At 33.5% G+C, this 23,041-nt stretch overlaps 2 protein-coding genes across 8 annotated transcripts in view; one reads left to right on the top strand and one right to left on the bottom strand.

Annotated features, from left to right (window-relative positions):
* The window catches only part of VRK2 (VRK serine/threonine kinase 2), a 100,484-nt gene extending 99,427 nt beyond the window's left edge, over nucleotides 1-1,057 (top strand). For all 5 annotated transcript variants that reach the window (XR_014841894.1, XM_003125120.5, XM_005662535.4 and 2 more), the window contains one exon: nucleotides 684-1,057. Coding sequence is in view for 4 of the 5 variants with exons in the window: in XM_003125120.5 (XP_003125168.1) it covers nucleotides 684-1,025 (342 nt within the window). In the remaining variant the exon portion in view is untranslated. The remainder of the gene's footprint in view (nucleotides 1-683) is intronic.
* Nucleotides 582-23,041, bottom strand: part of FANCL (FA complementation group L) — a 99,745-nt gene continuing 77,285 nt past the window's right edge. For all 3 annotated transcript variants that reach the window (XM_021088208.2, XM_085019192.1, XM_021088210.2), the window contains 7 exons: nucleotides 7,041-7,191; nucleotides 4,722-4,805; nucleotides 4,175-4,220; nucleotides 4,015-4,096; nucleotides 2,802-2,918; nucleotides 1,405-1,476; nucleotides 582-1,127 (listed from right to left, as the gene is read on the bottom strand). In XM_021088208.2, coding sequence (XP_020943867.1) covers nucleotides 1,092-1,127; nucleotides 1,405-1,476; nucleotides 2,802-2,918; nucleotides 4,015-4,096; nucleotides 4,175-4,220; nucleotides 4,722-4,805; nucleotides 7,041-7,191 — 588 coding nt within the window. In that variant the 3' untranslated portion in view covers nucleotides 582-1,091. The remainder of the gene's footprint in view (nucleotides 1,128-1,404; nucleotides 1,477-2,801; nucleotides 2,919-4,014; nucleotides 4,097-4,174; nucleotides 4,221-4,721; nucleotides 4,806-7,040; nucleotides 7,192-23,041) is intronic.

Raw genomic sequence — 23,041 nt, 5'->3', positions numbered from 1 at the left:
GCTCTCAGGCAGTAAAGAGTGGTTTATAATCAGTTACTTATCAACAACCTCTCTTTAATAGAAAAGCTAAAGAGGCTTGAAGACATCTATTTGACATAGTAAAACTGTATAATTTGTATAGATTTTCTTGATTCTTTTTTGCTCAGGAGATTAGAGTGAACATTTTTCTTGGATCAACTTTCCAGACAAATATTTTTACCAGCTACTTTCTCAAGGTCTGTTATTGGAAGGTATCAGTCTCTGGCAATAGGTCACTGCGGGCAGGCGCTGGCTTAGGCTGGTCTGAGGCCAGTACTTGCACCAGTGCTCCTAGCATCTTTAGCTGTTAAAAAGTCTTCTAAGACAGACCATCTTAATTAACCCCATAAGATTAAGCCTGGCTATTTATCTTGCCAAAAAATCCACCTTTTCATTTTCTGTCCTATTTTTAGATTATAAATGTTTTTAAAAGAGCCTTAACTGGTTTAAAAGAAACCAACAAAATAATAAGATTTGGTTGTTTGAGGCTGGTAAGTACTTTATGAGCACTTAAAATTCAGAACCTAACAATAACTCAGGAAAAATAAAAAGCACACACAAACTTGATCTTGTGTAACAAATTTTATTTAGCATTTTTATAGAGTACACAAAATAAATATGCGAATAACTTAAACCTAACATACACCGTATGAATTTTCTCATAGGAAAGCATAAGGAGAAGACAAAAATATTGTGAGTCTCAAGAATTTTTGAATGAAGTAAAAAGTTCTCCACAAAGATCCAGCTGTATACAATTCCCAAATTCCTCTTATGAACCCCATCAAGGTTTCACCAGTACAGATGTGTTCAAGTCAAGCTGTCCATCTTGGGACACATATACATCTACAGCTGGTACAGAGGGCACAGAATTAGAAAGTTCTACAGGATTTTGGCCTATGATGTCCCAGTTTACTCTCAGTGAAGAGACAAAGGTAGATATATGTTATTATGGCTTCACCATTCTTTTTCTTTTGATATTAGTATGTCTTGCTTTATATTTTCTCTGAAGATATGAAATAAAATCCTTTTGTTAATATAAGTTTCCAGGTCTCCACAGAAATGTTGCATTCATTTCAGGGTCTTCTCCCAGTCATTTTCAAGGTAATTAGCTTATAAAAAGAAAATTCTTTACATTAGAAATGGTAGAATGATGAAGTTTGGAAAATACTTTTTAAGTTTCAGATCACCTAGGAAATCTAGAAAAAGGGTTAACCATTTTTTGACCAAAGGAGAAATCTGCAAATTAAGATGTTGATAGGGATGATTTATTTTAGAAATTTTTTTAAAGTAGACTGAAAAATGCTTCAAAAAGTTTTATATAAACTACTAAAACACATTATTAAACACCAGGCACATTTTTTGAAATGGGAATAATAATTTGCTTACCTTACTACAATACGGACATTCACCAAATATGGTATTAAAACTCTGTCTACTGGTCAGCAGTCCTCTCAACCACTGAAGATTTTAAAAAGAGAAGGGATCGGTGTAAGCATGATTACAAATTACGGGCACTCTAAATATCATTTCCTTTCTGAGTACATTATTTCTTATGCCAGAAGATTCTCCTCAATTTACTTTTCCAAGAGTAAGGGAAAAAATTTCCTGAGCTCATACCAAACTACTAAAATGCTGAATAACAAGAGGAAACCATAATAAACTTCAAGGTCTACACACCACTGACTTAAAACCAAGTAACTGACCCCTTTAAGAATTTGATAAAAATTATCTATCTTTTCCACCCTAAAACAGATACACACATAAATGTTTTCAAGTTCATGGGATTCACATATTCTACCTAAATCCATTAATCATAAATTTAGAACTTGTGCTATGAAAGATAGATAACACAGGATCTTGAAAATTTAGGTCTTAATTCTGGTTTTAATCACCAATAGTGGGTTAATTCTCAGTCCATTAATTACAAGCATAAGGCTGTCCATTTTAAAAAATTAAATGAATATTCATTATTACAAAAGAAAGCACATGTTCCCTGAAGAGTATCTCTATAATTAGACTTGGTATTTTATGATTTTATATAAGGTAAATTGACATCTCTACCTAAATTCTTCATTGTTCAACTGAAGATAGCACCAGCAGCTCTCTCTAATCACAAAAATCAGGAGGTAATACTAAGGAAGTCTTTGAAAACTGAAAGCACTATAGAACTGCAAGCTGTTCTCTATGTAGATGCACATGTAGTTATTCAGATGTCAACTCTACCGTAACATGAACACTATAGAGAGCAAATGACCATAGACAGGAATGAAAGAAGACTTCACATATAATAAAGAGTAAATTAGATGTCATTGCCTAAGCGTGTTGTGAGATACTCAGATCACAAAATGCATTCTGAATACTGAAAGTAGGATTATTACATTTATTCTATACTCAAATATAGCCTGAACAGTACTACTCCTTTTCACCTTACTGCCATCACTACTCCCAGTGGGATGCATCTACAGATTCTGCATTGTGGTTACATGAGATATTTACTCAAAGATTCCAATTTAATCAATTTAACTTCTTGTGCATCAATGAAAAGTCCATGAATATATTCTAGATACATTTTCCTCCTCCTTGGATACTTTAGGACATTTCTAAACTCATTAGTAACATGATGAAGAAATGGAACAGATGGCATTTGGAATGGACTGGTAAAGGAGCTAATGGCAAAAAAGGGGATCACTACTGACTAAATAGATTTTAGATTCTGTTTAGATAGATTTCAAAGATGGTTATTTCCTACGTTGTGTTACTCTTGCTGATATTTTTATTTTTACCTCGTATAAGCATACTTGATGGAAAGACTGTCCACACTGTGCATTATCACACACTTGATCAGGAATGACACCATCAAGTTGATAGGCATAACAAATTCCACAATCCATAGAAAAATCCTTCAAAACAAAAGCAACGTTCATAAGAATATGTGTTTCAAATACACAGGGTGAAATAAAAAGTATGAATAATATGGTATTAGGCATTATTACATTTTTATTAAAGTTTTATAAAGGTAACTATTATATTATAAAAAAAGTCACATCACTAACACCTTAGAAAAGCTGGGTTTTTTGGTTTTTTTTTTTTTTGTCTTTTTGCTATTTCTTGGGCCGCTCCCGCAGCATACGGAGGTTCCCAGGCCTACGCCAGAGCCACAGCAACGCAGGATCCGAGCCACATCTGCAACCTACACTACACCACAGCTCATGGCAACGCCAGATCTTCAACCCACTGAGCAAGGCCAGGGATTGAACCCTCAACCTCATGGTTCCTAGTCAGATTCATTAACCACTGCGCCACGACAGGAACTCCTAGAAAAGCTATTTGTAAGACAGTGCTTCCTTTTTCATCCAATAGATAATATACATGAATATACACAGATTCTACTTTTTAGTTCACAATATGTTTGGGCTTAGGAATTTTCCCAATTTGTACATCAATAAAATGCCACTGTAGCATTCAAAGATAAGAAGTGACATTAGGTAGTCACTAAACCAAACTTCAAAATATGTAACTAAAGGAAAAAGGAAAACACACTCCCACCACTTACTAGTAGTCTACATCCTCGGCAGTTTTGTCAAAAATCATTTCTAAGTTTATTTTTGCAGTTTAGTAGTGTCTATTCAATTTTGAAAAACTATACCACCATCCTTCACAAACACTTCTATCAAGCTAATTAGAATGTTATCAGTTATTCTTAAGCAGAGAGTACAGAAAATCCAAACATCTCAATAGCTACACTGGACTGTTCCTATTTTTAATAATAAAATGTCTCAATCACTTTACAGCTGCAAAGACAATGAAAAAAGTTCACTTATAACCACCAAAGGTTAACAAGTTCTTCAATGCAACTGTTGCTTACAGTTTAGAAGTCTGTTATAATATTCTTCCAGTTCCTTCCCTTTCAGCCTTATTTCTCTCTGGTGCCTAAAATAACATTTAACTTTTATTATGCAACACTGTTTGGAATATCAAAGCACTGATAAAACTTACAGACTTTTCCAGGATAGCACGAGCTGGAAAATCAATTTCTAAAACATCCTTCAAATTTTGTAACAGACTATTTTCTGGATCCCTGAAAGCATAAAAAAAACTGTTATTAAATTTGTAAAATCACAGAAAGATGTAACAATTATATTGTAAAGATACCTACCACAAATGTATGTTTCTGCTCAGCTTAATTCCCAGGGGTTTTACCACTTCAGATATTAAAAAAAAAAAAAAAAAAAAAAAAAAAAGTTAGTAATTTAGGGTTTGCTACTCTCATTTTATGGAGTCACATTTGGAACAGAATTTGTTTCTTTTTATTGAGCTATAACTGATAATACTATATTATAGATTTAGGTACATACAACATAATGATCTGATATATGTATACACTGCAAAATGATTACAAGTTTAGTTTACATCTATCACCATGTGGTTAGAATTTTTTTACTTGTTAGGAGAACTTTTAAGATCTACTCTTAGCAACTTTGAAACATATAAAATATTGTTAATCACAGAGTGTTTCCTAACTACCTGATTAGAAAATCTAATCATATATATTATATATTGAAAAGCACCGAAGTACATAGTTCAGAGACATTTTCACTGAATATATTTACCATTAAAGTGCTAATGTGTTATGATAATATTTAATTTAGTGGTAGCTAAAGATCTTATGATTCTATTGAAAACATTTAAAACAGATCTCATACCGTGGTCAGCTCCAAGAAAACAGCACTCAGGAAGCATAGTAGGATGCCTGGGATCTACCTCTATATTTATTGAACTATTATTCCCTACAATATAAGAACATTAAAGCTTTTAGAAGTACAACAGTTCATCAAAAAAAAAAAAAAAAAAAAAAAAACACACATACACACACACACACAAAAACAAAGGAGTATTTGGGTACTTATTGTATACCTAAGGAAAGATTGCTTTATATAGAATTTTTTTATAAAGGAAAATATATCAGTAATTCATAATTAAAAGTATATTTTAAAATTGTAATCATGACTAAAGATTTAGGGATCCCAACTTTCAAAAAAGAGAACCAATTCATAGTTAATATAATTAATTTAGACTGGAATTTAGGTGAGAATTTCATTCAAGTTTGAATAAAATTTTTCAATGGAGTGATGAAGATCTTTAATATAAAAATTATAAATCAAAAGTTTAAGAAATAATCTAAATGACTTTTCATGACTTTCTTGAAAATAAAACATAGAAGACTAAAAATACAATAAATGGTAAAAATAAACATTAAGATTTGTGTTTTATTAAGTTTTATAAAAATATTTTCTGAATTCTTTACCTCCATGTGAAGCTTTCCTGTGTAAGTTAACAAAGGGTTCAATTCATATTAAATTTTTGGAAACTTCATTTAATAACAAAAACAATGAACTCAGTTTGCAGAATCTAAGAAAAAGTTATTTCTATTTGGCACTAAATTCTTTCATAAATAATTTTACTAGAATATAGTACAGATTTCAGAAAATGTTACTTGCTTTTTTTGAAGGTACACTGTATAATTATTTTAAGTTTAATTTGTATTTCATTTTTATGATAAAAATGTCAATAAATTTTACATAATATCATGTAAGACTGGCTAATGTTGGCAATAATATAATAAATACATTACAGATCTAGAAAAAGAGGTGATTAAGTAAAATAAAAAATGAGTATAAGTAATTCAGTGAGAAAAACAAAATTACAAAAACTTATCTCATTGGTTAATGCATTTTTTTTTATCATGAACACAAATTCCAGCTCCAGGAAGTACTTTTACTTAACAAAAATGACCACACTAGTTTTCTAGTTAATTTGCTAAAAACATGGTCCTAAAAAGACAAATCATTCCCTAAATGAAAAAAAAAAGGAGCTAAAAAGTAAATAGTGAATAAAAACCAGGTTGTCTATGCTGAATAAAAAAAAAGCATATTTAATCCTAACCTAATAAAATAACTATTTTAATGTGGCCATTAAGATAATAATTTATTACACTTCTTTGGAGAAAGTATTTTCATTTTAATATCGACTTACTCATGAATATACTGTAATTTGGTTAATTATTCCAAATTAAATACTGTTAATCCTTTTCAAACTCAGTAATAGCACTGTTTGTAAAATCGCTACACAATTGTACTTTCCTCTTCTCCTAGTAACGTGCCACATTTCCCCCTAGATAACCTATTCTGCCTAGCTAGAAACTAAAAACTGCTCACTAATTTGGATATGATTCACATCAATTTCAAACTATCCTTCCTAACTATAGTACTTACTGTGAACTCAACATCTAAAATCTTGAGAGGCTGAACTTTTAAAACTGATTTCATGTACCGCTTACTCACAGTGAGAAAATACAAAACAAGCATTTTATAGTAAAGAGAGAATGGTAACATTTCAAGGATGATATTTATGGTTATTCCATAACTTATTCATTAATTTCATATATTTATAGTAAAGAAAATAATTAAATTCAATTATTATTTTGTAAAGCTTTCTATGTATTCTTCAATGGCATGCATGGCCCACTTCAGATTCTTTTATTCCTCCATTTTTTTTTCCAAAAATATTTTCAGACTTGTTCATACTAATCCTGTCTAGTTTCACAGATGAAGCCTTTATTATTTCTAGCATAGTTTTTTCCCTGAGAAATGGAAATTTTGAAAAATATGCTCCACTATTTCTGTGCTAATTGAAAGCTAATTAAACACTATTTCTGAATGCTACTTCCATGTAGTGGATCATCACCTTTTATAATGAAACACCTTATACTTGCCCTTTCTACCTGAAATATTTATATTTAAATACACAGTCACATCATAGTTCATCCCCCAAAATTTTAGTATCTGACTTCATACAAAAAAGTCTCATCCATGAGTCCAGTGTCATCTTAGGTTCATTTTCCTAAATAATACAAAATACAAACACCTAAAAAAAAAAAAACAAAAAACAAAAAAACTAAACAATGAAAAACAACAAAAAAATCCACAAAAACAAAAACCCTCCTTAATCCTTCTTTACCCTACCTAATGCAATTCTGCGTGCTGTAGCACTCCGTGTAGGTTTTTCTGGCTCAAGTACCCAAGTCTTCTCATCGATTTCATCCATAACATCCCAGAATGCCTTCAGTGATTCTAATGCTTCCAAAAACTGGCTATGAATGCTTATTAAGGAGCTCTGTGAAAAGACGGATGAAAGCTGAAGTAAGTTACACTCTCAGTAGTGGATAATCTTTCACCTAAAATACAACTCAATTTACAAGTTTTGAACTGTTTCATTTCAGCTAAAAGTAGACTCCAGCAACAGATTCCCTGCTTCATATCACTCACTTTAATACTCAGTATTAACAGAGTTCTTTTTTGATTGTCACTGGACTGTGTACCTTATCAAGAAAATTGCTTTTTAAAAACTATATTTTATGATGCATTTTGTACCATATATATGTACCATTAATGGAAGGTATGTACATGTAAATTTATTAACATCAAGTTATGCTATATATCTTTAGCATAGTGTCTACAATTTTAGTATGAAAACATTTTTATTTTTGCTCAGGTATCAAATTAAATGCAATGCTACTTGTAATTTGATTAAATTACTTTTATACACTTAATAACTGCAGACTTAATTAGGAAGACTATGAAAAGGTTTTATAGTTTCTTAAAAATTCAAAAAGAAATTACAAACAAGATTTCTTTTCATGTTAAAATTTTTAGCCAATCTCTGAATCCAGTATTCCAGACATTAATCCTTTATGGGAATTAACTTAAATACATTTTCACTAAATGGTAAGAAAGAAAGCCATCACTGATTTTAAAAAAATCAATTCATAATTACCTTCAAAGTTGAGTTTCTCATAAAATAAAGTGATATGTTTAAAAGTTACAACTCTCTACTTAATATTTTATATGAGTCAAAACTGAAACAGAATGAAGGATTTTATGTTTCAAATGAACAAAATACATGTCACTGAAAATACTAAAAACCTATTAATCCAAAATAAGAACTCACTTCCTTAAAAACATGTATTTTGTATTTATTTACTTAAGGAAAACCCATTTCATTTCATTATCACTTCAGTTAGGGTTTATACACAGATGGTTTCATTGTTTATATGCACGAAGGTAGTTTCAACTCTGCTAACCACCCCCCTTTTTTTTAGGGCCACACCCATGACACATGGAAGGTCCCAGGCTAGGGGTTTAATTGGAGCTTCAGCCTGCAACCTACACCACAGCTCATAGCAACACCATATCTTTAACCCACTGAGTGAGGCCAGGGATCGAACCTGAATCCTCATGGATATTGGTCAGGTTCATTACCAGTGAGCCACAATGAGAACTCTCTAACCTTATATACAGAAAAAAAGGGTAGGAACTAGAGCTTAGTGTCTGAAAATAACCTTTTAGGATATTGAGGGTTGAGCATCTATTCTCTCCTGATATAATATACTTAACCTACAGATTTAGATGCCAGAATCCATAAATCAGAAACAAATTCCCAAGTGTGTGTGTGTGTTTGTTTCAACTATGAGCTGTACTTCATTTCTTCTTTCACTGAATGCAGCACCATTCTTTAGATACCCAAATAAGAAACTAGTTTTGATCCTTGAAGATTTCCCTTTCTTATACATAAAAATTAAATAAGTTAATAACATAAGACTAAGTCCATATTTAACCTATTTCTTGGTAACTCTATCATGGTACTATTACATACTACTAAAATAATCCCCTATTATTTACATATCCAGACTTGCCACCTTCGACTTCCAACTATCTTACTGCAGATTACCCTATCTAAAATTTTAATAAACCTGAGCATATCAGTACCTCTCAAAATCATTCAAACCAACATTCTAACTGGATTTTTTTACCTTCTAGTTATACTTCCCTAAAAGCCCACTATTTACACTGCAATCAAGTTGATTTTTGTAATCTGCAACCCTGACATTTTAATTCTCTAGTTTTAAATGCAGTTCTTCTCAAAGTGATGTTTTTTTCTTTGGATGCTAACATAGTGAAAGCAATACAAGTTCTAAGAACTGTTCAATATTTGTTTAAACTGAACAATTTGACGTTAAAAATCACTGATGACCTTCAATACTCTATTTGTAAAGGCCACTGTTATTTATCAGTAGCTTGCAAATTATGTTTTATATTATCACTAGAGATTAAAACCACCATTTCTCTATCATGGCTTGCAATTAATATTAGTATGTATAGATATGTTTACACAAAGTAAATTGAAATACTTTCTGTGGGTATATTTCCTACTCTAAGCTTTAGTAACCATCTTCTCTATGATCATTTCCAAATGTGTTTCAGCCAGATAGAGAACTCCAAAACTAGTCAGCCACCTCTGTATAGGTGGTATCTATGTGACTAACACACACACCATACTCGGATGGCTCCAAGCTGATCTCATCATTTTCCCAAAGAAATATTCTCTCCTGCTTTTTTTTTTTTTTTTTTTTACTTGCCCTACTGTCCAAGCCAGAAGTCTGAGCATAGTTTTAAGACTACAAAAACAACCTTCTAAATGAATTTTCTGCCTTTATAGTTCCCTAGAACTCATTTACACTGCAATTGACTTTTGTATTCTGTCAATTTATTATTTTTATTTTTTTTTTGTCTTGTAATTTTTAGGGCCGCACCCGCAGCATATGGAGGTTCCCAGGCTAGGGGTCTGATCGGAGCTGTTGCTACCAGCCTACACCAGAGCCATAGCAACGCGGGATCCGAGCAGCGTCTGCGACCTACACCACAGCTTACGACAACACCGGATCCTTAACCCACTGAGCAAGGACAGGGATCAAACCTGCAACCTCATGGTTCCTAGTTGGATTTGTTTCTGCTACACTACAACAGGAACTCCTGTATTCTGTCAATTTAATACTGTAATTTCTTTGCTTATAATAAAAATCATTGATCATTAGATGCAGACATAGTAAACCAATTGCTGGATGGTATGTTGGGATATTTAATAGCTTTATTTGGTTATAATTGATATTCAAAGAACTGCACATTTTAATGTGTACAAGCTGATAAGTTCAGGCATATGCTTGTACCCATGATACCATCACCACAATCAAGATAACAGACATACCCAACACTTTCCAAAGTTTTTGTGTCCCTTTTTTTTTCCCTAAGAACATTCAATATGAGATCTACGTTTGCAAGAAATTTTGAAGTACACAATACTCTATTGTTAACAATAAGTACTATGTTGTATAACAGATCTCCAAAACCTAATCCATCTAGCATAAATGAAACTTTATGCCCTTTACACACTAACTCACCATTTTACTCACCTTCCAGCCCTGGTCGACCACTATTATGTTCTCTGAGTCTGACTATTTTAGATACTTCATATAAGTAGAATCATGCAATATTTGTCCTTCTGGGGCTAGTTTCACTTAGCAATAATATGCTCCAGGTTCATCCATACTGTTGCAAATGGCAGGATTTTCTCTTTTTAAAGCTGTCTGTATTTTTTTGTCCATTCATCTGTTGATAGACACCTAGGTTTTTTCATATCTTTGCTATTATAACACTAGAATGAACATGGGCACGCAGGTGTCTCTTCCAAATTCTGATTTCAGTTCTTCTAGATATATACCCCTAAGTGGGACTGCTGGGTCATATGGTTGTTATAGTTTTAATCTCTGAGAAACCTCCATGCTATTTTCCATAGTTGCCGCACCACTTTACACTCTCACCAATAGTGTACAGGGGTTCCAATTTTTCCATTTCCTTGACAAACTGCTAGTTTGTAGGGGGGTTATTTGTTGTTTTTTTTGATAAAAGCCATGCTAACAGGTGTGAGATGACCTAATTTTAGCAGGTGGTTTTTTTTTGGGGGGGTGGGGGGAGTGGTACCCGTTGCATATGGAAGTTTCTGGGCCAGGAATCAACCTAGGCCACAACTGCAGCAACCACTGTGCCAGACCAGGGGTTGAACTGGGAATCGGAGCCGCTGCAGTTGGGATGCTTAAGCCACTGCACCACAACAGGAACTCCACATTTTAGTTTTGATTTGTATTCCCTGATAAATGATGATGTTCAGCATCTTTTCATGTACTGATTGGTCGTCTGTGGGTCCTCTTTGGAGAAATGTCTGTTAGTCTTTTGCCTGATTTTAATCAGGTTATTGGGTTGTTTTTGCTATTGAATTGTAGGAGTTCCTTATATATTTTGATGTTAAACCCTTATCAGATAGTTTGTAAATATTTCTTCACTTCGTAGGTTGACTTTTCATTCTGTTGTTTCCTTTACTATGCAGAAGCCTTTTAAAGGTATGATGTAGTCCCACTTGTCTATTTTTGCTTTGCTGCCTATACTTTCAGTATCATATTCAAGAGATCACTGCCAAGACCAATGTCAAGAAGCTTTTCCCCTAGGTTTTCATCTTGTAGTTTTATGTTCAAGAATTTATTCAGATTTTTTCTTTTTATTAGGGCCACACCTGTGGCATATGGAAGTTCCCAGGTTAGGGATCGAAATGAGCTGCAGCAGCTAGCCCACGTCACAGCCACAGAGCAACATGGGATCTGAGCGGCATCTGTGACCTACACCACAGCTCATGACAATGCTAGATCCTTAACCCACTGAGCAAGGCTAGGGATTGAACCTGCATCCTCATGGATACGAGTCAGGTTCATAACCCGCTAAGCCACAACAGGAATTCCCTGGTTTTGAGTTGATTTCTGTATACAGTATGAGGCAGGCGTCTTAATTTCATTTTTTGTGTAGATATCCAATTTTCCCAACACCATTTGTTGAAAAGACTCTTTTCAAAAATCAGTATAGTATTGGCCCACTCCTTTCTCTCCATCTATATTTAAAAACTTATAATTACCTATTTCATTGAAAACCCAAGGGAAAATTAACCAAAAAGTCATAAAATATTTTCACAATGTTATCGTTCATTTGCAAGTAAGTAGCCCCAAACACACTAAACATTTCTTGTACACATGACTGTAAATAAGATACTAAACATAGCTCTGCTTAAAATGCTAACTCTGCATTTTAAAAAGAAAAAGATATTTTTTTAAAAAGAAAATGACAGCAAAAAACCAGACACCCTAAAACCAGAAGTCAGTTGCTAATTATAGAAAAAATGAATTTCAAACCTTAAAAGTCATTGTCAAGTTTTAATAGATAGACATGTGAGATAGATACACTAAACCATATTTTTATGTTCCAGATAAAAGTGTCCAACAAGGTGAATGTGGGACATAGACATTTCTCAGGGAACCTACCTCAACATAGTAAGGGCCAAGTATGATAAACCCACAGCTAACATCGTTCTCAACTGTGAAAAGCTGAAAGCATTTCCACTAAGTACAGGAATGAGAAAAAGATGTTCACTCTCTTCCAGTATAGTTTTGGAAGTCCTAACCATGTTAATCAGAGAAGAAAAAGAAATAAAAGGAATCCAGATGAGAAAAGAAGTAAACTGTCACTGTTTGCAGATGACATGACACTATACACAGGAAATCCTAAAGATGCTACTACAAAACTATTAGAACTCAATGAATTTGGTAAAGCTGCAGGATACAAAATTAATACACAGAAGTCTCCTGCATTCCTATACACTAACAATGAAAGATCAGAAAGAGAAATTAGGGAAATAATCCCACTTACCATCACATCAAAAAGAATAAAATTACAAAAGAATAAACCTATCTAAGGAGACAACACCTTTACCATTTCTCTTAGCAATTTCAGAGAATGAGATATTACAACTACACTATTAGTAAACTATCTGAAATTTTTTTTCTCTAACTGCTTATTTATCTATTAGTCATTCATTTACTTTCATTTTCAATAGATTTACCTAGTGAAAATGAAAAAAAGTCCAAATGGTAACAATGCATTTAAATATTCTACATACATCGTTCTAAGTGCCAAGAAAGTTCTCTATAATATGACTACATTTTACATCTATGTTTAATAAGTATTTGGTAAGGAGAAAAGTTTTCTAATTTTTTTTTAATTGCTAAGTCTTCATCTTTTAATATAAGCAGTTTCACATCACACAAAATTACTGTGCTCATGTTTTCAGTTTTCTTTCCTTTTTTTAGCAAAAGGAGCAACATATGAGATAAAATAATTAGTACAAGTCCAGATGTCCACCGATAAGAAAAATGTTAACCTCCAGTATATTCATGCAATGGAATACTACTCAGGAATAAAAAGAACTAACGATACATGTCATAACGTGGACATCTGTAAAAGAAGCCTATATACAAAGTCTACATACTATATGCTTCTGTTAACATGAAGTCTAGAACAAGCATAGCTTGTTGAAAAAATAAAACAATTTGTATTTACTGGGAAGAGGGAGGAGACGGGTGATGGCAATGTTCTGCATCTTGGGTGTGGACTGCACAAGTGTGCTCCTGTACTGAAACTTACGGTACACTTTTAGGATTTACGCATCTTGCTGTTTCCAGATTCTACAAAGAACTGAACTCTAGTTACAGGTATGAATACTGAAGTATTTGGGGGAAAGATCTCCAATACATGCAAAGTACTATGAAAGGCACCAAAAATCAGATGGATTTATGGACGAAAGAGGTATATAAATGGGAAGGTAAGGGTACAAGCAAGTATAGTAAATGTTAACCACAGAATCTGGTGGTGTGTATATGAATATTCACCATAAACCTTTTCAACCTTTCTGTATGTTTGAAAGTTTATATAATAAAATAAATAGGAGGAATGGCATAACTTAGGTTATTAGAACTAAGAAACTTAAAACTTCTAGATTATGTTGTAATTTATTTTTTAAAAAATACTCAATAACTCATCTCTATGTAAATCTTTACATCTGTATATTTGAGGAGTTCCTGCTGTGGCTCAGTGGAAACAAACCTTACTGGTATCCATGCACCTGCGGGTTTGATCCCTGGCCTTCTTCAGTGGGTTAAGGATCTGGCATTGCCGTGAGTGTGGTGAGGTTGCTTAGATCCTGCATAGGCCTGTGGCTGCAGCCCCGATTCCACCCCTAGCCTGGAACTTCCATGCGCTTCAGGTGTGGCCCTAGAAAGAAAAAAAAAATTAAAACCATCTCCAAAACAAAACATTTCTTCTGAGAAAAGCAGCTCACTGTATAAGACAAGTTATAACCGTTGACATCTCTGTAATAGCTATTCTTAACTAGAGAATCAAATTAAAAAATATATCTTTATATTCTCTAAGTAAATTTAGTGTTTCCTTTAACTATAGAGATAACAAACCACATTGTATTAGTACCTGTAACATTCTCTACAATAAAAATCATATTGCAATCACCTAGAGAAATGAAACACTAATTTCTAAATTCCACTCTCAGCCATTCCTTTTTAACTGATTTTGTTACAGTGAAGCTTCAGCACTGGGGATTTTAGAAGCCTGCCAAGTGATTCTAATGTGCAAAGTTGAGGTGCCTAAGTGAAACACCGAAGAAAAACCATTCTCATTACAGTCCAAATGTTGCCACAGTCATATTTCTAAAAGATTCAAGCTTATGGGGGAAAGAAGGGCATCCTTAAGAACATTTACATCATAAACTTTAATTTGACTCGTTTTTCAGTGTAACCCATGTTTAAAATAGTATTTATTTTTGTAACCAATTATGGGATTTGGGGGAATATACAATGAATTTGTAGAAATGGAACATATTTCATAAAATAAAATTTTAACCTACACTTAGTCAATTTACAGCCATATTCAACAAACTATCTGGGTCAAGAATCAAAGAATGCATGTTCTCATTTATAACACACCAAGTTACACAAAAGTAAATGATACTACAAAAATGTGATACAATTCATTACAGCAAATGTGTATAATGCACCTAGTAAGTGTTATGCTCTATAGCAGATACTGGTTGATCTTAGAACGTGTAAGATGCTTAGCATGTTAGTTAAGATGACAGCCCTGAAGTCTAATTTTGAGTCTCATTCCTAGCATCACTGCTTAAAACTATGTGCATCTTTCTCAACAAATTACTTAATCTCACCTTAGCATCTCTAACATGGAAATATTGTTAATCCTTACAAGATTTAAGACGATGTATCTAAGATGCTAAGTGCTCAGCATATATTATGTTTAAGAACTGATAACCATTATAAGTAAAAGATACATGGTCCCTGACCTATAGAAATTCAAAACTCAAATATAAAAAATCTGTACCATATCAGACAAAGGATTAACACCCTTAATATGAAAGGTTTACTGAAAATCAATTAAAAAATACGTATGTATTAAAAACAGGGGATAAAGAGTTCCTCGTGGGAAAAATTCTCATAATCAATAAAAAATACTCAACCTCATAATAGACATTATTCTTCTAACTGCAAATTTTCAGGTAAGAGAAAGAAGAGATGAGCAAAACCTCAGTTAGAGGATGGTGAGAAAAATGAGACCTCCTGAATGGAGGTCTGCTTTCCCAGAGTAGCTTCTCCTCCAGTTTCACAGTATAGCTTCTTTCTTACAGCACTCCTATTGCTAGTCTTGGTAGTCACTGCTTTATTACAGAACCTCACAGGAGAAGTGGGCATTCTGTAGGTCCTGTGGGACCATGATGCATGCCTTTAATCCATTCCAGAATCATCAAGAGTGTTTTTGTTCTGATTTGGCACCAATATTTGATTTCAAGGCTTCACTGGTCCCTGGGTAGCGTGGTTTTAAAAACAACCCTTTTTATGACAGTTTTTATCTTCTTTGTCCTTTTCGATTCTTCCTACAATAATACTATTTGTATAATCATAAAAGAGCATATGGAGAAATATAAATAAATGGTCTATTATACACCCTTTCAAGATATGTACAGAATAGTAAAAAATATACTAAACTTAATTCAGTGAAACCAATATCTCAACCCTATGTCAGGAATATGTTAGGATTTCTGACCCAAAGATAAAAGTACCTAGTTCATGAGGAGGTCACCATTCTAATCTTGATAGGTAACAAAGTATCTGATCAAGACATACTCAACCTCTTGAAGCCTTATAGCATCTATAAATATAAGTGTGCAGTACATAACTTCTAAGATTACTTCCAGCTCTAAAAGTTAACTCCAAATATGAAAAATCTGTAAAGTAGGTAATTCTGTCCACTTAAAAGTACATTTTGTTCTAGATACCAATTACTGTAACATACCCCATTTCCAAATTGTGTTTATAAACATTTTTATTCAAATTATATATAATTTGTATGATTCACTCTAGAGCACTCGGTTCCTCTTTAACGAAAAGAACTTTCATACCATATCAAAATATTTGGATTATACCTTATATTCCCATGATCTAAGGGGAGAAGTCAAATATGCATTATACAACTACTATTATTTTCTAATAGATACGGAAAAAAATTTCAGTCTTCCAAAAATTCTGAGTTTTGGAATAGGTTTAGATACTATAAATTTCTAGCAGGAATGGCAAAGTAATTATTTAGCTTAAATATGATGAAGATCCAAAAAATTAAAATCCAAACACTGTAGCTAATTCATTAATCAAAGGAAAATGCCAACCACCAACCTTTTTGCACATACATACAATACTATGATTAAAAGAAATAAAAAAACTGAAGACAAAAGAAATTGGCAGCAAAACCCCCCAAATTATTTTTTAAAACCCCTAAACACAGAAAAGGCTTAGTGTCCCAAAAGCAATAAACTGAGAAGAAAAAGATCCCAGTGACCAAGATAATGATGCAGAAGCCTCTCCCCTAAGCCTTGATGTGGTGGGAAGGGAGAGGATGTGATGCTAAATGACTTCTTGTACTCAGAGCATAAAAAAGAAATTCCTAGAAAGTTCGAAAATATAAAACAAGGTGAGAAGAGTGCATTCTATATTCTACTCTATCTACTCCAAAAACTTTTAACATACTATGATGAAAGCATACTAACCACAACCTCATTTATCTATGTACCTTTCAGTCCATCTATTTTTATGTGGGATAAATAAGGCAAAGAAATAAAGGCACAGACTAACATTGGAAAAATAAATCTGTAACATTACATGCCCCGGAAATACCAGAGCTAAGTTAACAGGGAATGTATTTCCTGATGTGGAGTCCCATCTTCCTTTATGAAAAGGAAAGGTCAGAAGATTAAAAAGAATTTATTAGTCTCAAGGAAAAGAATAGACATCTCAACATGATTTGAAAAGAGCAAGCATAAAGATAGTCAGAGATCAATTTAATGTTAGAATCACCTAAAGAATTTAATGAAATTCTCTGCGTTGAAATTATGACACATGAAGTGTTCTGTTCTGCTTCTCAGTGAAAAGATCAGTATGTGAGATGCCTGTGTTGAAGCACTAAAAATTTCAGGACAGACGCAACTGAAAAGATTTCTAAACAGGCTGTTTGGTATGACAGAGTTGGTATTTAAACATTGAGATCATGAACCATTAGAAAATTCATCTGGTCAAATGTGACCAAATCATGACCTTACCAAAAAAATTAAAAGCCCATATAAAAAGGAGTTCCCGTCGTGGCGCAGTAGTTAACGAATTGGACTAAGAACCATGAGGTTGCGGGTTCGATCCCTGGCCTTGCTCAGTAGGTTAACGATCCAGTATTTCCGTGAGCTGTGGTGTAGTGTAGGTTGCAGACGCGGCTCGGATCCCGCATTGTTGTGGCTCTGGCATAGGCTGGCAGCTACAGCTCCGATTGGACCCCTAGCCTGGGAACCTCCATATGCCGTGGGAGTGGCCCAAGACATGGCAAAAAGACAAAAAAAAAAAAAACCATATTCTATTTCCTGACTAGTTTTATGATGCTGAAGCACAGTCTATTTTCGAAATGCTTGCAATTTTTATTCCTGAAAAGTGTGATGAATAAAGTACCCTGATATTTGAGCAGAAGAAGGTCAAATTAGTTATTCTTATTCATGTTTAATAAATAAAATCAACCATCAGAAAACTAGGTTCTATCAGGTTATATAAAAATCTTAGAAGTTATCACCTTTTCTTACGAAACACAGCTGATTAATAAGGAGATGAACATATTACTATTAGCTCCATGGCTAGAGGATTTGTATTTAGTGAAATAAATTGATGCTCTGGTTTCCACTGTCATCACCCACTATTACTTACTTACATGCCTAACTAAATTTTTCGAAACATGCTAGTAACTGCGTTAATTAGCACAATATAAGAAGTCCTTGGTTATGGCCCATTGTTATAAAATAGTTGCATAAAATTGTTTGTAGTGGTGACAAGTCAAAGGAAACTGATAGCAAGAGTAAAGAAAAGTCTGTAGTGATAAGGACAAGATCTGAGAGAAGACTGATACTTTGATTTATAAATTGAGTTTAAAAATATGACAGTAAAGATGATCCAAGATCTTGGAAAAAAAAAAAAAAACTGGAGACAAAGATGAATAAATTACAAGAAACAATGAACAAAGAAATAGAAGGTTTAAACATTAAACAAACAGATGTAAAATACAGTATCTGAAATAAAAATATACACTAGAAGCAATCAAGAGCAGAATATAGGAGGCAGAAGAACTAATAAGCAAGATGAAGGACAGACTGGTGGAACTCGGACATGCAAAAGAATGAAGACAAAAAAAATGAAAAGAAATGAGGACAGTCTAAGAGAACTCTGGAGTAACTTTAATGCACCAAAATTCTTATTAAAGGGGTGCCAGAAGGAGAAGAGAGAAAGAGCTGGAGAAAATATATGAAGAGATAATAGCTGAAAACTTACCAGGAAGTACAAGTATCATATAAAATAAACCCAAGGAGGTATAACCTGAGACACATATTAACTGACCTAAACTAAAGACAAATAACATATACTGAAACCCCAATTAAGGTTATCAGCAGCTTTTTCAGAAGAAACTCTGCAGGCCAGAAGAGAGTGGCAAGATATACTTAAAGTGATGAAAGGAAAAAACCTGGAACCAAGAATACTCACTCTATCCAACAAGATTTTCAGATTTGAAGGAGAAATCAAAAGCTTTACAGACAAGAACTAGGAGAATTCAGCACCACTAAACCAGCTTGACAACAAAAACTACAGGAACTTTAAGTGGAAAAAGCAAAGCCATAACTGGAAATAAAATTGCAAATGAGAAGGTTCACAAGTAAAAACAAACATATACTAAAGGTAGAAAATTATCCATACACAAGACATCAAAACCAGCAGTCATGAAAAGAGGGAACAAATGCAGGATACTGGAAACACATTTGAAATTAAAAGAACCACATCTTAAAACAATCTTGTACATATAGATTCCTACATGAAAACCTCATTTTAACCACAAACCAAAATCTACAATAGATACACACATGAATAAGCAAAAGGAATCCACGAATAAGAAAGAGGAATCAAAACAGTAAAGACAGTCATCAAATAAGAGATGAGAACAAAAGAAGGGAAGAAAGACCAACAAAAACAAATCCAAAACAATTTTTAAAATGACAATAAGAATATACATATCAATAATTACCTTAAATATGAATGTTCTAAATGCTCCAACCAAAAGACAATGCTGAATGGTTAGAAAAACAAGAGCCATATATATGCTGTCTACAAGAGACCAACTTCAATTCTAGGACACACACAAACTGAAAGTGAGAGGATGGAAAAAGATATTCCATGAAAACAAATCAAAAGAAAGCTGGAGTAGTTATATCAGACTTTAAAGACACTTAAAAGAGACAAAGAGGGACATTACATAATCATCAAAGAATCAATCTAGATGAAAATGTAACAACTGTAAATACACACACACACACACACATATAAGGTTTTTTTTCCACCCCAACATAAGAGCACAATACATAAGACAACTACTAACAGCCATAAAAGGAGAACTTGACAGTAACAGAGTAATAGCGGGGGATCTTAACACTCCACTTATATCAATGGATAGATAATCAGAGAGAAAATTAAAAAAGCAAACACAGGTCTTAAATGATACATTAGAACAGGTGGACTTAATAGAGAATATTCCATCCAAAAGTAGCAGAAGACACATTCTTCTCAAGCACACGTGGGAGATTCTCTAGGACGGATCACATTCTGAGCCACAAATAAAACCTCAATTTAAGAAAACTGAAATCCTATCAAGCTTCTTTCTGACCCCAATGCTGTAAGACTAGAAATCAATAAGAAAAAAAAACCCTGCAAAACACAAACATGCAGAAACTAAACAATATGCTACAATACGCTACAACCAATGGATCACTGAAGAAATCGAAGAGTAAACTTAAAAATACCTAGGAGTTCCCATCGTGGCTCAGTGGTAACTAACCCAACTAGCATCCATGAGGATGCAGATTTGACCCCCAGCCTCGCTCAGTGAGTTAAGGATCTGGCATTGCTGTGAGCTGTGGTGTAGGTTGCAGATACAGCTCAGAGCCTGTGTTGCTGTGACTGTCGTGTAGGCCAGTGGCTGTAGCTCTGATTCAACCCCTAGCTTGGGAACTTCCATATGCCACAGGTTTGGCAATTAAAAAAAAAAAAAAAAGGCAGCTCTAGGAGGAAAGTTTGTAGCAATAAAAGCCTACCTAGGGAAACAAGAAAAATCTCAAATAAACAACCTAACCTTACACCTAAGCAACTAGAGAAAGAAGAACAAACAAAATGAAAAGTGAGTGGAAGGAAATAAATCAAAGATCATTGCAGAAATAAATGAGAAAGAGATGAAAGAACACAATGGTAAAAAAATAATGAAATTAAAAGATGGTTCTTTGAAAAAAAAAAAAAATCAATGAAACTGATAAACCCTCGGCCAGATTCATCACAAAACAAAGGGAGAGGGCTCAAATCAATAAAATCAAATCGGTAAGATGAAAAAGGCTGCTACAATGGACATCACAAATACAAAGGATCCTAACAGACTACTACAAGCACCTATATGCCAATAAAAGTGGACAACCTAGAATAAATTAAACAAATTCTTAGAAAGGTACAATTTTCCAAGATTGAACCAGGAAGAAAGAGAAGTGACGACAGGACCAATTACAAGTACAGAAATTCAAACTGATTTTAAAAACTTCCAATAAACAGAAGTCCTGTACCAGATAGCTTCATAGGTGAATTCTATCAAACCTTTAGAGCAGAGTTAACACCTATCCTTCAGAAATTACTCCAAAAATCTGCAGAGGAAAGAATACTCTCAAACTTATTTTATGAGGCCACCATCACGCTGACATCAAAATTAGGCAATGATGCCACACAAAAATAAAATTGAAAGCTGGTATCACTGACGAACAAAGATACAAAATTCCTCAACAAAATATTAGGAACCCAAATCCAACAATACAATAGAGGATCATAAACCATGATCAAGTTGGGATTTATCCCAGGGATGCACAGATTTTTTTAATATCTGCCAAAAAAAGTGTGATATCACACTAACGAATTGAAGAATAAAAACCAAACGATCATCTCAATAGATGTAGAAAAGCTTTTCATAAAATCCAACACCCATTTCTAAAAAAAAAAAAAAAAAAAAAAAACCAAAAAGTAGACATAGAGGGAACCTACCTCAACATAATAAAAGTCCATGTATGACAAACACACACAGCTAACATCATGCAAAGCCTACTAAGATATGAACAAAAAAGGATATCTACTCTCATCACTTTTATTAAACATAGTTTTGGAAGTCCCAGTCACAGCAATCAAACAAGAAAAAGAAATAAAAGAAATACAGATTGGAAAAGAAGTTAAATTGTCACTATTTGCAGATGACACACTGCACACAGAAAATCCTTAAGATGCTACTGGAAAACTGTTTGAGCTCATTGATGAAAGCAGTAAAACTACAGGATACAAAATTAATACACAGAAATCAATTGCATTTTTATAATCTAACAATGAAAGATGAGAAAGAAAAATTAAGGAAATCATCCCATTTAAAATCACACCAAAAAGAAGAAAATACCTAAGAATAAATTTACCTAAAGAGACAAAAGTTCTGTACTCTGAAAAAAACAGTAAGACACTGATGAAAGAAACTGAAGATACAAACAGATGGAAAGATATACCATGGTTTTGGTTTGGAAGAATATAGTCACCATGACTGTACTAACCAAAGCAATCTACAGATTCAACACAATCCCTGCCAAATTCCCAATGGCATTTTTCACAGAATTAGAACAACAAATTTTTTTTTTTTAAGTATGTATAGAAACACAAATGACCCCAGTTAGACCAAACAATATTGAAAAAGAAAAATGGAACTGGAGGATTCAAGCTCCCTGCTCCAGGCTATAACACAAGGATACAGTAATCAAAACAGTATGGTGCTGGCACAAAAATAAACATAGATCAAGGGAGCAGTATAGAAAGCCCAGAAATAAACCCAAGTACCTATGGTCAACCTGTCTATGACAAAGAAGGCAAACATACAGTGGAAGAAAGATAGTCTCTTCAATAAGTGGTGCTAGAAAAACTGGACAGCTACATGTAAAAAAAATGAAATTAGTACATTCTCTAACGCTGTACATGAAAATAAATTCAAAATGGATTAAAGGCCTAAAAGTAGAGCCAAATAATATAAAACTCCTAGAGAAAATCACAGGCAGAACACTCTTTGACATAAATTGCAGCAATATTTTGGGATTTGGGATTAATCTCCAAAATTTATAAACACCTTCTGCAGCTCAACACAAAAAAAAAAAACCATCAAAAAATGGGCAGAAGATCTAAACAGAAAATTCTCCAAAGAAGACATACAGATAGCCAAAAACCACATGAAAATTATGTTCAACATTACTATTAGTAAAATGCAAATCAAACCACTATGAGGTACCAGCTTACACTGGCCAGAATGGCCATCATCAAAAAGTCTACAAACAATAAATGCTAGAAAGGGTGTGGAGAAAGGGAACCCTATCACACTGTTGGTGGGAATGTAATTTGGTGCAACCACTGTGGAAAACAGTATGGAGATTCCTCAGAAACCTAAAAACAGAATTACCATTTGACCCAGCAATCCCACTCCTGGGCATCTATCCAGAGAAAAGCAGGACTTGAAAAGACACATGCAGTCCAGTGTTCACTGCAGCACTA

This window comes from Sus scrofa, chromosome 3 (genome assembly GCF_054392235.1).
Source record: "Sus scrofa isolate SSC_HxYL_T2T_F1_AM1 chromosome 3, Sscrofa_HxYL_maternal_Yorkshire_Landrace_v2.0, whole genome shotgun sequence".
Lineage (NCBI taxonomy): Eukaryota > Metazoa > Chordata > Mammalia > Artiodactyla > Suidae > Sus > Sus scrofa.
Note: the sequence above shows the minus strand (reverse complement) of the source record. Positions and strands in the feature narration are given on the sequence as shown.